This window comes from Equus quagga, chromosome 9 (genome assembly GCF_021613505.1).
Source record: "Equus quagga isolate Etosha38 chromosome 9, UCLA_HA_Equagga_1.0, whole genome shotgun sequence".
NCBI classification, from domain to species: Eukaryota; Metazoa; Chordata; class Mammalia; order Perissodactyla; family Equidae; genus Equus; species Equus quagga.
The window spans coordinates 75,267,340-75,281,748 of NC_060275.1; the positions used below are offsets into that span (position 1 = coordinate 75,267,340).

The window sequence follows — 14,409 nt, forward strand, 5'->3', positions numbered from 1 at the left end:
CAGAGGCTAAATTAAGCAGGACAAGCAGGAATGAACGGAATTTATGGTGTTGGTTTTATAAGAACCATGCTCAAACCAACTGACACGTCTGATGGGAGAAGGAGACACAAATGCAGACCTAGGCAGAACTCCAGGAAGTACACCTTTGCAGTACGGATCCTAGGCGCCTCCTGTGCCTCTGCAGGAGTACCACCAAAGAGGCACAGGACCAGAGGTGGAAAAGATCGTAGATATCATGTGTCAGTGCTCATCTGACATGTGAATACAGTTATGCATTGCTTAACGACAGAATATGTTCTGAGCAATGTGTCATCAGACAGTTCCATCGTTGTGCGAACATCATAGGGTGCACTTACACAAACCTAGATGGTGTAGCCTACTACACACGTAGGCTACATGGTACTAATCTTATGGGACCACTGTCACATACGTGGTCCATTGTTGATCAAAATGTCATTATGTGGTGCATGACTGTATATCCCTTCTACATCTGGCTGACTGAGATGGCATCTCCGGGTACACGGCAGTGAAGTGAGAGATGAGTCCAGCCTACTCCTGGGAGTGAAAGCGCCACTGAAATAACTCCCCTTTCCCTCTGTTCCAAGTCAGGACCAATGTCACAGCTTCCTCTCAGTCTGTCCCTCTTTGTTGTAGTCTTCCCAGCACAAGCTAGCACATAGGGAGCTCAGAGGAAGAGCGAGCACAAGAGAGGAAGCAGAAGAGGAAATATGTACCAGAAAGTCAGGGGAAGACAAACTGACCTCCAAATATCATCCTCCCCCCAATTAGTTTCTTCTCTCTTCTTTTTAACTATGAGTACTAATGGACGCCCAACATGAGGTAAACTTGGTTACCTTTTCATTATTATTACCATACATGTATATATTATATCATTAAAATTCTTTCAACGCTGTTAGAGAAGATTATGAGCATTTTAAATATGAGAAAAAATGAATCTCATCCCAGGTCACACAGCAGAGACATACTGGACTCTAGGCCTCCAGATTTCAAGCTCAGTGTGCTGTCCCTGCGCTACAGTATACCGATCTATAATACAGCTCCTTTAATCGGAAGCATAAAGGACCAGTGAAGGCCGAGGTAAATTAACTAAGAGATGAGTTAGCACTTAGAAATCAGTAAATTTCCAGACAAGTACTTAGCAAAGACATCAGCCTCTTTTTTCAGAATATGGAAGCTGGAAAGTTTTATTCGAATACAAAACCAAGAGCAAACAATTTTGCTTAAAAAAACGCAGAACTACAACTGGCAATCTCCTTAGAGGGCCATTAACATTAACTATCTTACTGCCACTATTCAGCATACAGTGGCTAATTTTATAATCTAATCAAAATTCTGTGGGAAATTTTAGGAAAATACGATGGAATGTAAAAAAGGCTACTGCGAAGGATTGAACTATTATGATGACTAAGTCTATATTCCAACTACCTTCACTGAATCTGTGACCTTGGCTAAGTCACTAACCCATTCTCCTCAGTTTCTTCATGTAGAAACTATTACAATTATAAACGTGCAATACCTAGTTTACAGGGAAATTGTGAGGAACAATGTGACTTGAAAAAGCTTTTAATTCCTCAGGATAAAATTCTTGTAAAAATAAAATATTTCAAAATAATAAGGAAAAGCAATCAATAGAATTTTAAGAAGCATTAGGATCACTCACAAGGAAAAGGAAAAACCTATTGTTATCAACATAGTTTGTATTTACTTATAAATTATATTACGACTTTCTTATAAAAAGGATTTGGATAAGCCAAACCTCATTGTGTTTAGGATACCTACTAAGATAATCAAATCTAAATCCCATCCTAACCCCATTTATCTAGGAAAGTAAAAGTGATGCTTTTCCTTAGAGAAAAACTTCACTCTTCCCAATATTCATGTTCAAGACATTTTTCTCAAAGAAAAAATACACCCAAAAAACTACAGAACAAAGCACTCCTTTAAAAACAGATTAGGGAATGCTTTATGTACAGATGTTTGGAGGCAGGTAGGACCACGTAGTCAAATAACTGCAAAACATTTTTAATCCCACCCCCTACGCCAAGCCATCAATCTAACAGTTAAAATAAGCCCCAGGCAGCAGATTTCCCATCTCATCACTTAAGGTCAGGGCCTGCTTCCTACCTCTTTTTTTTTTTTTTTTTTTTTACCACTTGTCACAGTAGAACGGAAGGCAGGAAGGCAGCTCATGTAATTGGCCCATTTCCAGGCTGATAAGTTAAATGGAGAGAAAGCTGGCGGAATAGACTGCTCCCGCTCATGGCTCTCGTGAAGCTGCTCTCATATAAAAGCTATTTGAAAATCACATAGTCTAAAGCCAACCTGCATTCTGCCCTTGATATTTCCTTAGATATCTTTTTCTTCTAATTTTAGATACTCTGAAAGAAAGAAAACGTCACGTGAATACATTCTCACATCCAACTTTAGTTTACAGTGTTTCATTAGTCCCACTATTCGGACAGGGAGATGGATTTTAAAAGCTTTTAGATAAACTTTGGGGGCTGCTATCCTTCAAAACAAGGAAGACAAATGCAGAACAAACAACTGATTGTTGATGTGGACCTCTGGTTACGCTAAAACTCAGAGAACAAAGTGACCCTAACGGATTAAACTGAATTAAGAAAAAAAAGGAAAAAAAGAGAATGCATAAAAGTTTGAAAAAATAGTATATCCTAGTCTTCTGCCTCCACTAAACAATTTAATAAGAAGCCACAAATAGGCTCCTGAGAAATCTCTGAGATGATCATTAGCTGGGCTGATTTTTCACAAGGCAATGAGATGGAGACAGATGGCAGAGCCTGAGCCTACTCGAAAACGTCCTTGGGTGCATGTGCCTTTGGTGGGTCCCAGATACTTCTGGGGCACAGCTGTTTACAGTCCTCTTATTTAACACTGGCATACTCTATCAAGTAGAATGCTTTACACACCTTATGACAGCTACTGTAATAAAGCTGAGCCTGGTATGGGGAACACCAGAGAAAACATGGCTCTGTGGATTTTCCTCTGACATAAAAAGCACGTTAAAAGTATCTTACAGAACAAGGAGACTTGTGAAAGAATGTTCACAGCAGCTCTATTCAAAACAAGTGGCATGGACATCAACAGTGGAAGGGACAAATACTGGTGTTCTCATACCTAGACTACTCCAGAGTTGTGCTGTCCAATATGGTCTTGACTAGCCACATGTGGCTACTGAGCACTCACCATGTGGCTATAGTGTGATTTGAGATGTGCTCTAAGTGTAAAACAGGTGCCAGATTTCAAAGACTTAATACAAGGGAAAAAAGTATAACATATCAATATTTTTGTTGAATTGATATGTATGAATAGTGTGGTACTTATTAAGTGAACTGACATTTTGGATATATTGAGATAAATAAAACATTACTAAAACTAATTTTACTTGTCTTTGGGGCTTTTTTTCTTTGCTTGAGGATGATTAGCCCTGAACTAACATCTGTGCCGCTCTTCCTCTACTTTGTATGTGGGTCGCCGCCACAGCATGGCTGACGAGAAGTGTAGGTCTGCACCTGGGATGCAAACCTGTAAACCCAGGCTGCCGAAGTGGAGCATGGCAAACTTAACCACTAGGCCATGGGGCTGGCCCCACTTGTTTCTTTTTAAATGACGCTACTAGAATATTTTAAATTACATGTGTGGCTCACATTATATTTCTATTGCATAGTGCTACTCTAAGGCAATGAAACTGGTACATGAGACAGTATGGGTAAATCTTATAAACGTAATTTTGAGTGAAAGAAGTCAAATATATAAAGTTTAAAATCAGATAAAACTAAGCCAGTGTTTAATGATGTCAATAACAAAACACAAACCATCAAAGAAGTGATTACCATAAAAATCAGGCAGTGGTTACCATGGGGAAGAGAAAGGAGCCTGTGACTAGGAGGCACATGGAACCTTCTCAGGTGCAGAGGGTGGTCTATTTCTTGACCAGGATGTTGGTTCCCTTTGTTAACCTGCACATTCACATTCTTTTCTGCAGGTTCTCTCTCACAATTTTGAAAGTTTCTAAGAAATGATCTCAAACTGCTTTCCTTAAATGTTCGTATCTGCTATATCAATAATGACTTTGAGGAAAACCTAACAGAATAGGGCTGAGTGACTGACAGGTCCTGTATCTCAAATCAGTATAACTAAAGAAAGTAAAAAGGTTAGGTCCCTGAACTGCTTAGTCAAGACTGTTACATTCTTCAACATGCTTTTTTGTTTTTTTGAGGAAGATCAGCCCTGAGCTAACATCTGCTGCCAATCCTCCTCTTTTTGCTGAGGAAGCCTGGCCCTGAGCTAACATCCATGCCCATCTTCCTCTACTTTATATGTGGGATGCCTACCACAGCATGGCGTGCCAAGCAGTACCATGTCTGTACCCGGGATCCGAACTGGTGAACCCCAGGCCCTGGAGAAGTGGAACGTGCACACTTAACCGCTGCGCCACCAGGCTGGCCCCTCAACATGTTTTTAAATATTTTAAAAATTATGTCTAACTGTTTTAAAAGTACATCAACCTATATTTAGCAATATTATTTATCTTACATTAATGTACTATATGAAATAGGTTGTGGGTGTTATTTCTGAAAAGTCGCCCATATATTCTTGTGAGTCAACATATTTGAATGCACAGAATAAAAAGTTGATAAATGTGTTTACAAATAAATGAGATAACATCTTCAACGTATAAAAGACTTAAAAGAAACTCTTTTTGAGATTTCTTATATTCAATGACAGTCATATCCTAAACTCTCTCTAAACAAGCTGTAATATTTTTCTAATAATTTATTTTCTTAATATGAGGCATCCTGTCAGAAACTTCCTGCCTTGGAAAAAAAAAATTTAAAAGAAAATGAAAAAAAGTTCTGAGTATGCATTAAGTCAGTTTACTGATAACAGCTGACAAGGGTGAATTAAATGACTAAGTGTTCCATAACTACTATCTGGTATTTGATGAAATTTTACCAAATGTCAAAGTATAAGAGCCAAGCTATAACAAATGAGAGATTTTTCTGAGCATGAAAGGCTTGGTATCTAGTGGGATGCACAAATTACTTCAAAATGGATGTTTCAGGATGCAAACTAAACTTAAAAGTCTCTCTCAACTGCCTGAGAGCAATGCTGACGACCTAATTCACATTTAATTCACTTTTATGCAGCAGAATTGAATCTATAAACAAAAAAGAATCCAGAGAAGAAATCTACAGAATGAATTCTACTCACCATGAACTTGGTTGATTTCTGAATTCTGCGAAAGAATTTCATCTGCTAATTTTTGAGCAGTTGGCAAAACTTCTGTGTGGTGCACTGTGATCAAATACTGTACAAACTTTTGTAGTTGGTCTCTATTCATTTGAAAGAGAGTCTCGGAAATGGGAAGATGCAGTTTGACCTGATCTGGCTTGCGGATGCGGTATAAAGACAGTGCCACAACATGGGCACAATAAAATATGTCCTTGTTTCCACAGCTGCAGGTCACTGAGGTAATCTTGCAACGATCAAAGCTGATGGCCACGTTGCAAACAGTTTCTGGCTCCGATTGTATTGCAGGTTCTGTCACTGTGCCACTCAAGTGGAAACCTACATGAAAGAGAGGGAGGAGAGAGTTGAGCTTCTGCATTCAGAAGCTATGAAGTATTCTCATTCTGTGAAATGTGGAATACTTGACAGCAGCAAGAAAAAGATATGACAGCTTTTATTTTCAAGTAAAAACATTCAGGCCACTCAAACCTCCCTCCCCCTCACACCTTAGAGGTACAAAATAAATGGTATTCAACAGACATGCTCAAGTATTTTACACAGCCGTATGAAAACACTTATTGCAGTATTTACCACCATCATACCTATAGGAAGTTGTCAGATTACAGCACTAATAAACCATCAATATTCTGAAACTGTGGTATACCTGACAAAAATCCCCTAGATCAGTGGTTTTCTTCTTCTTCTTTTTTAACTTTTTTAAGTAGAATAGGCCAGCTCAGCTTTCTTCTCAACAAACTTCCCCCTTCCTCCCACCTTTATTCCAGGCAGCCTCTAGCCTCCTCCAACCAACACTGCAACTCTGAGGGGAGCTCCTTTCACAAGCATTGATCAGAGAAATCTTTTTATTTAATAATCGTTTCTGTAGCATGCATAACATATGCCCCAGTGTAACAACGTCTCTGAGCAGTATCTGCTGGTAGAACGGCAAAGCCCACCAAATCTCATACACACCACAGTCAAGTAGCTCACATGGCTAGTTTCTTACCTATCATACAGAGCAAGGCTGTACAGAGGTAAGGTTTTAAACACGCTCACACACACACGGGTGCACAAAATCACCAAGTGGCAAGGGGCCTTAGAGGCCTTGTAGCTTAAACCTAGAACCACACAGGGATCCTCCAAAACCTCCCTGAATAATGGCCATTTGGCTGCTACTTATAATGGTCCAGAGATGAGACACAAACCCCCACAGGCGACAATTCCTCCTTGGATAGCTCTAACTACAGTTTACAGCCAACCGAAAACTGCTTCCCACTGCCACCAGTCAGTCCTTGCCTGTTTGATCAGAGGTCAAATCCTAAACATGTGGGAAGGTTATCCTAAATATTTTTTGGCATACCCATTCAGTTCCACCTTCCCTCTCTGAAAGCCACATACAGAGACCAGAGATAAACTTTAAACCCTTTGGGAATCTCCAGGACATGGATTTACCTCAGGATTTTGAGTGTCTGACAGAAATTTGAATGCTACAAAATGAAGACTTGGGCTCTCTCTCAGCCTTCCACTATCTGTGCTACTTGAGTAAAATTCATCAAGCAGGCCACTATATCTTCGAGTTCCCCTTCATTCACAAAGAGAAGGATCTTTACCACATGGGAATTCTGGGAGGGGCTACACATGGAGCTACAGAGATGTGACATGAGAATGACAGCCAGATGATGCCTGGAGTTCACATGTGGGGCATCTGAACTCCATTTATTGTCTCCTTCAAGGGAGGAAAATCACGTCAGAGAGTTGGAAGACACACTATTCAACTTACAAGAAATCTTTCAGAGTAATATAATTTCATCTTATAATTCACATTCAGCAAGAATTTGTGGGAAGAGAAAAGTGTTGTAATAATTTTTACCAAATTAATCAATTTAAAAAGAGCATCCCCCAAAAACAAGTACTATTATTGTTCCACAGTGTGAGAATTGTAATATGATAACCTTTACATTTCTCCTACAGAGAATACTGTTTCAGAATGCATAGTCCGGTCTCCTTTAGCTCTTTTGGTCAAGAAGTTTTTTGGAAAACCACAATTAAAGAAAATATTCATAGTAAATGTAATCATATTTAAAAAAATTGTTTATGTATTTTCCCATGAGGAAAAAGTCACATAAAAAGTAAACATCCAAAAAAATTTCAAAAATGAAGACTAATAAGGGCAGTCTTGCTTTTATAATATAACCAGGATGCATTATAAACCCACAAAAATTAAAAATCTATGGGACAGGCACAGATTAAGACCAAAAAACCACAATGGATCATAAAAAAAGAGTCCAGAAAGTTCTCAAATATATTCTGTACATTTAGCACAAGGGATCTTGGTTTTCCACTTGTCACATATATATGTGTACAAAGAAACCAGTTATCCCTATAGCAAAATAGTTATCACTAACTGACCATTTATAAAATCAATCTATCCCAGCTTAACACTATCACATCTCTCCTTGCCTGCCAAGTCAACGTCTTTGTCTCTCCACAAAAGGGATATCGGAGAGCTTCTCCAATCACAGGCAAAGCCAAGACAACTGAGGATCCAAAAACTAGAGGCTGCCCCATGGCCGAGTGGTGAAGTTTGCGCACTCCACTTCAGCGGCCCAGGGTTGGCCGGTTCAGATCCTGAGCGTGGACATACACACAGCTCATCTGGTCATCATGCTGCAGCAGCATCCCACATAGAAGAACGAGAATGACTTACAACTAGGATATACAACTATGTACTGGGGCTTTGGGGAGGGAAAAAAAAAAAGAGGAAGATTGGCAACAGATGTTAGCTCAGGGCCAATCTTCCTCACCAAAAAAGCACACCTTAAAAAAACAAAAAAAGAGAGAAGGGGGGCTGGTCTGGTGGCGCAGCGGTTAAGTTTGCACATTCCACTTCGGGCCTGGGGTTCGCCAGTTTGGATCCCAGGTGCGGACATGGCACCGCTTGGTAAGCCGTGCTGTGGTAGGCATCCCACATATAAAGTAGAGGAAGATGGGCATGGATGTTAGCTCAGGGCCAGTCTTCCTCAGCAAAAAAAGAGGAGGAGTGGCAGTAGTTATTAGCTCAGGGCTAATCTTCCTCAAAAAAAAAAAGAGAGAGAGAGAGAGAGAGAAGGAAAGATCCAGGACTCATTGGGCTGGACCACTTATAAAAAAAGAGTTAGACTAGTTAGTATTTAAGTAGTCTGTAAGGCGGTAACCTAACAGTTGCTTCAAAAGAGACTGACAACTATCAAAGAAGAAGGCCTTAGGAAAACTGCTGAAGCCCTCAAACAGGTCTACAAAAATGACTTTCTTCATTCATATGAGCAGGACAAGTCAGAAGGAATTAAGTATACTGAATCCTGAGAGCACACAATTATGCTGGGGGAAAATCCACATATTATCCAACTTCATTACATTGAACATTTACTATTCTCATAAAGTTTTTTAAAAAGCTAACTATATTGTGACCTTCAAAACAAGTTAATTCAAGAGATAGGTGAGGGCACAAATAAAGTATATATGTGTCATAAAGGAACACTTCATTATATGCTACCATCAAAGATTAAGGCATTTCATGAATGTTCATTTTCCAAGTAATTCTGGATTATCTTTCAAGCACCCAAAATCCTTTAAAAGTTCCAACCATTTTTGTTGGAAATATTTCTAAGCCATGCTAATCAGCTCACCATTTAGGGTGCTCCCAAGTGAGCGGGGCAGCCCTCCCCATAACAGAGGACTGCAGCGGCCGTATTCTTGCCGTGGGCTCTGCTCCGCTATCAGCTAGCACCATTACTCCGCTCCTAGACCGCTAGCCTTTCTCATAGAAAATTCTGTGCCCTTGGGTCAGCTGCACCTCCAATCTGACTAACCTTGTGGCAGCTATTTAATACTCGGAAACCTGTTTGGTTTCTCCCCCTTACTTTTAGGTTGAGATGGTCGGTGTCACTAGAGGTGAGAGGCTTTCCTTTAAACACAGGAGAATTACACACACACATGTGAGGGACGGCTGGCATATTAATTTTTGAGTCTATGCGATGCTGAGTCAGTATGGAGGAACTCCACCAAGCCTTACTTTAGCACTGTGTAGTCATCTATTTTGGCCTCTCCAATTTGAGAAACGTTTTTTGAAATTGCACCAACTCACTCTCTGTGGGTCCTAAAACATACCAGAGCACCCAGAGGAGAAGCGGGAAGAATATTCCTCCCTCAAAAATCCCTAGAGGGCTCTAAAACATCTCTCCTCCACCCTCTCCTCCCCATCCCCAGCTGGTGTTCTCTCTTAGGTACCAGATGACTTGAAACGAAATAACGTTCCTGAAATGGATTTTGCCTTTTAAAGTTCTGACAAACCCTGATGACCAGCTGCTGTTTTAGGATTGCAAATGCAAAATTTCCTTCTAGGACAGTTAGCTGTTCTATACGACAGAACTAAGGACACAAAAAGAGGTAATCCTGCACTCTGTGGTACAACATGGGTAATTAACTGTTTTATTTTCACAGAACTAAAACTGAAGAAACTACATAAACCTTTCTTATAAATGTATTTGACTTCACAAAACAATCTGTCACAGATAAATTAATCCTGGCAGAGCAAACCCCACAGGGCAGTCAGATTGTGTTACCACGTCACCAAAGAGCCCAAGAAAACGTCAGTATCACATTCTCAATCTGCAGAAACTCAAAAAAGGCCGAAACCAAGGCACAGCGCAGTGCAGGCCTTGGACACAGAGACTTGGATTCGGATCAGGTCTGTCACTTAAATGCTGTGTGCTCTGGATGTGTTATGGAGCCTCTCTGAGTCTTGCTCCATTCGTGTGTAAAATGTGGCTGGAAATACCTCCTAGGACTGTTTTGGGGATTAGAATGAAATAACATATGTAAAGCACCTGGCACATAGTAAAAGTGCTCATTAAATTTTATTTCCCTTTCCTTCCCTTCCCAGCTGGAGAAACAAGGGAGGGGGACATTCGCTCACCCACAGCACTTCCTTTTCCTATGCTACTGAGCTCCTGGGGGGAGGGGACTCACTCGGTGGGGGGGAGCTTGGAAACTCCGCGTGGCCACTGAGAGCGTCTGAGCTGAGGAGAGCACACTAGGAGGGTCAATGCTGTTTGACGACAAAACCAAAAAACTTCAGTCACTTACGCCTCTGGCTCAACCCAGCTCTCTCCCCATTTTCCTATTAAGTTCTGCCAACACACAAACGGCGACTATAGTGAAAGCGTGTTACTTTCAAACACAGAAAAACTAGAAAATATTAGAGGAGAGATTTTTTTGAGTAACTATATATATTTCTAAAGTTTATAATGGGGTGATTCTCAAAGTCCGGTCCAGGGACATCCACAGAGATTTCCAAAAATGTAAAACAAGGCCACCCTTGTCGCTAAAATATTTTTTGTTTTGGGAACCACAATTATTTTTTTTATAAAGGTATGTTATTTATGTTAATAAATTTATTACTGTTATTTAATAAATATATTTTAATTTTTCCTCAGCTTTCATTTCAAAAACAATAAATACGGGGGCTGGCCCCGTGGCCGAGTGGTTAGGTTCGCGCGCTCCGCTGCAGGCGGCCCAGTGTTTCGTTGGTTCGAATCCTGGGCGCGGACATGGCACTGCTCATCAAACCACGCTGAGGCAGCATCCCACATGCCACAACTAGAAGGACCCACAACGAAGAATACACAACTATGTACTGGGGGGCTTTGGGGAGAAAAAGGAAAAAAATTAAAAATCTTTAAAAAAAAAACAATAAATATGAATAGGTATAATCCTCATATACAAAAGGGCTGTGGGGTCCTCAAGAATTAAGAGAACAGAAAGATGAAGAACCACTAATAATGTGCTGCTAAGAAATGGAAGAAATAACTCCTCTTCTCCAAATCCTCTTTGAAATGCCGTTATCTGCACTTGGATCTTACAGGAGGTCAGCAGTTCATAAGAATCAGCAGAGAAACACTGAAGGGGTGAATTTCTCACACATGAACACATATTCAAATTAATTAAGGTTTACAGAAAGTTAATATTTAGTTCTTCACTGATATTCTAAAATAAGCTTTCCTTGAAAGCTGATTTTCCATATCTAAGGTTAGATTTTAATTGCATTTTAAAAGAGACAAGGAGACTCAGAATATCAGACTGGAAAGACAACTGTTTTAAAAAGAATTTCTAAAGGTTGGCCATTTTGTGCATATATGTGTATGTGCTCAATTAACTGAAAAATGGTTACAACTCAAAGCATTAAAAAATTTCTAAGCTAAAATAAACTGGTAGACATGAAATTAATACACACTAAAAACTACTGCTTTCAGGGCACATTCTTTTCAGAAAAATATGCACCCTGTGCATGAGACGCTCAAGTAACATATTCTTTGTTGAAAAAGAACTTAACAGAAGCACTGGTGTAGTACTCACACAAATACATCTTTCACCCTTTTCCTAAATAAAAAGAACCCCCAGGGAAATTAAAGGCAGAAACCAAGGTAATGTAATGTTATGGCTGAAAGGGCGGCAAGGGTTCTGAGAGGTTTTTTGTATTTTTTTAAAGCCGAGGCTAAAAATGCAAAAGTGTTAACATTTAACACTCTCATAACAAAGTATTCATTGGTTAACTAAACCCACTGCATTGGCTAAATCTGTAGTCACTAATACCTGATTATGTGTCCCTGGTAAAAGAGATGGGTTAATCATTGCCTCCAAAAATCTAACTTTACCTTTCCTAGCTCTGAGAACTACTGCACACCGTCCAACTCGCCATGTTGCAATCTAACAAAAAGTTTTAATTCAAATCAAGCACAATTTCCAGATCAGCAGTACAGACACACTAAGGGCCCAAGATGGAGGCAATAAACTCAACTCCAAAACCAGCTTGTCTAAAATATGATATTCCTTCTTCAACTACATAATTTTCTCAAAGGGAAATCCTAAATTAAAAGAGACTGCATCCTGTGAGCTAGCTAATTAAATCCTCCAGCCCTAATTTCTAATACTCAGTTTAAACAGCTTATAGAAAGACATTAGGAGATTTTGCCAGCAATCACTAATGAAGCAGTCTCCGTCTCTGAGAAAAATTATTTTTTAAAGGAAAAGCTTTATTTTCAAGTCCACCTTAAAAACGCCTATTTGGAATAGAATCACTCCTACACTTCATTAATATTTGAGAGAAAGACAATGGCAAATTAATGCAAAGACCAGACTGTAAACCACAGCAGACCATATAAACAACATAAAAATTTACGGAGCATGCACTGGATGGGCCCCAACCAAGAGTTCCCAGCGGCATTCTGTTCAGTATCGGTGTTGATTTCTCGTTAATGTAGATTCTTACTCCATTTCATACAAGGATCCCTATGATCAGAATAACTGTGTTGTATACCCATGGCATTAGATAGTTATTTAAAAGTATTTCTGAAAAAAAAAGACACCCACTAATTCAGCTACCTGCAGTGGGCACCTAGCATTTCTGGAGCATTAGTTTGAGGGGAGTCCGGGTTGCATTTTTTTACAAAATCACATCACTCCATGTCATCCCAAATTCTGAATTACAGGGTTCCCCCTACCACCACGATTACCATCAAGTAATTTTCCAGAATGTATTTCTGTACTGTAACATGCGTATTTGAGGGGAATAACTACTGCCCAGCCTCATATTCTGGGTGGGCAGCCAGAGGGGTGATAAACAAATTAGGCAGAATTTGAGTTCCTTGCACAGCTGTACAGACACAAAGTGCTTAGGAACTTAAATTATTTGCCGCATCTTTTAAATTCCACTTTTCTGATGCCAACCTTTTCGAATAAAGCGTAGCAGCTCCAGCCTTCTGCCCTTCTTAACGGCCAGACCAGCCGGGCTCCCAGGTTCTGCCCACAGAGCCCCCAGTGCTGCCCCTACAGTTCAGTGCTCCCTCCTCTTCCCCTCCCTCACTTGGCCTCTCACCTGGGTCCTCAACTTCAGAAGAGCAGATTAAGTTTATTAGAGCCCTTTGGTGCCCAAACACCAACTCTTAGCCCCTCTACACACCTTTGGCTTACCTCCCAGGGCCCAGTCTAAATGGCATAAGGGAGAGAAGATCCTTTTATACCTGTTTACTTCTTGTTGTTGCTTACAGCAAAACAGCCTTCAAAAATGCTTGTCTGCTTTAGGAAGGAAGGTGAAGGAGAAACTCTGGAGAATAATTCTGTCTACCAAGGCCAAGAGGTAAGGAGAAAAGTGTGCTCAGACCCGGGAGGGGAGAATGCAGGCCTCAGTAGTCAAATTCCTCCACCAACACCCTGGAGCTCTGGCCTGACCCCTCAACCCTAACAGGAGCCCCACATTTTGGCTCTAACGGATTCCTAATGCCTTACCCATGCCCAGACTCTCACACACTCACTTCTCACAACCATCCTGCAAAGTAGGCATCATAGTCCCCTTTTTCCAGGTGAAGATGCTGAGGTTCTCAGAGAAGGAGTGATAGGACACACTCAGTATGAAGTCAGCCTTTGAAGGACTGGTAGGAACATGGGTTTTCTAAAATCCAAATGATAAACTTGTACAAATAAAATCTTTCCACATCAACGCATAAATGATTAAAAGGATGAGGCAAATTACCAGATCCAGACGCTTGAGTAAACACTGCTAAGTTCCAGGACCCCTGGAGGCAGGGCAGTCTTTTATCTCATCACAGCTCTTGGGACACGCCAGGTCCATGTAACTATGTCAAATGAAGGAACTCATGGGGCTGTTCCAAGCAAAGCCCACCCTGCGCTGTAGAAGTCACAAACAACTAAATGCTTTGGCCCCAAGCCCAGGATACTTTAAACTTAACTAAAGACTATTTCTAAGAGTGCACTCCTCTCTTATACTGTGAGTTAAGCTGGAAGCAGAGGTCTGTGCCATCCCCATCCCAGAGGACTGTCCTGGAGGAAACAGTCAAGAAGCATTTGTTAGATTAAAGAACGCACAAACCTCTTACACTCTTGGTATGTGGACTATATAGATCGGTGCTTCTCAAGCTGGAATGTACATGAGAATCACCCGGAGGATGTACTCCTAACACAGACTGCTGGCCCCACCCCACTGTCCCAGATGCTGCTGCCGCTGCTGCTGCTGGTCGAGGGACCACTGACCTAGAGGATTAGAATGACAGTCTAAACAAGGATTTCTAGTCAAAATATATTTAA

At 40.6% G+C, this 14,409-nt stretch overlaps 1 protein-coding gene across 1 annotated transcript in view; it reads right to left on the reverse strand.

Annotated features, from left to right (window-relative positions):
• The window catches only part of ZSWIM6 (zinc finger SWIM-type containing 6), a 184,774-nt gene that overhangs the window by 65,027 nt on the left and 105,338 nt on the right, over positions 1 to 14,409 (reverse strand). The window contains exon 3 of the mRNA XM_046671709.1: positions 5,254 to 5,610. Within this exon, the coding sequence (XP_046527665.1) occupies positions 5,254 to 5,610 (357 nt within the window). The remainder of the gene's footprint in view (positions 1 to 5,253; positions 5,611 to 14,409) is intronic.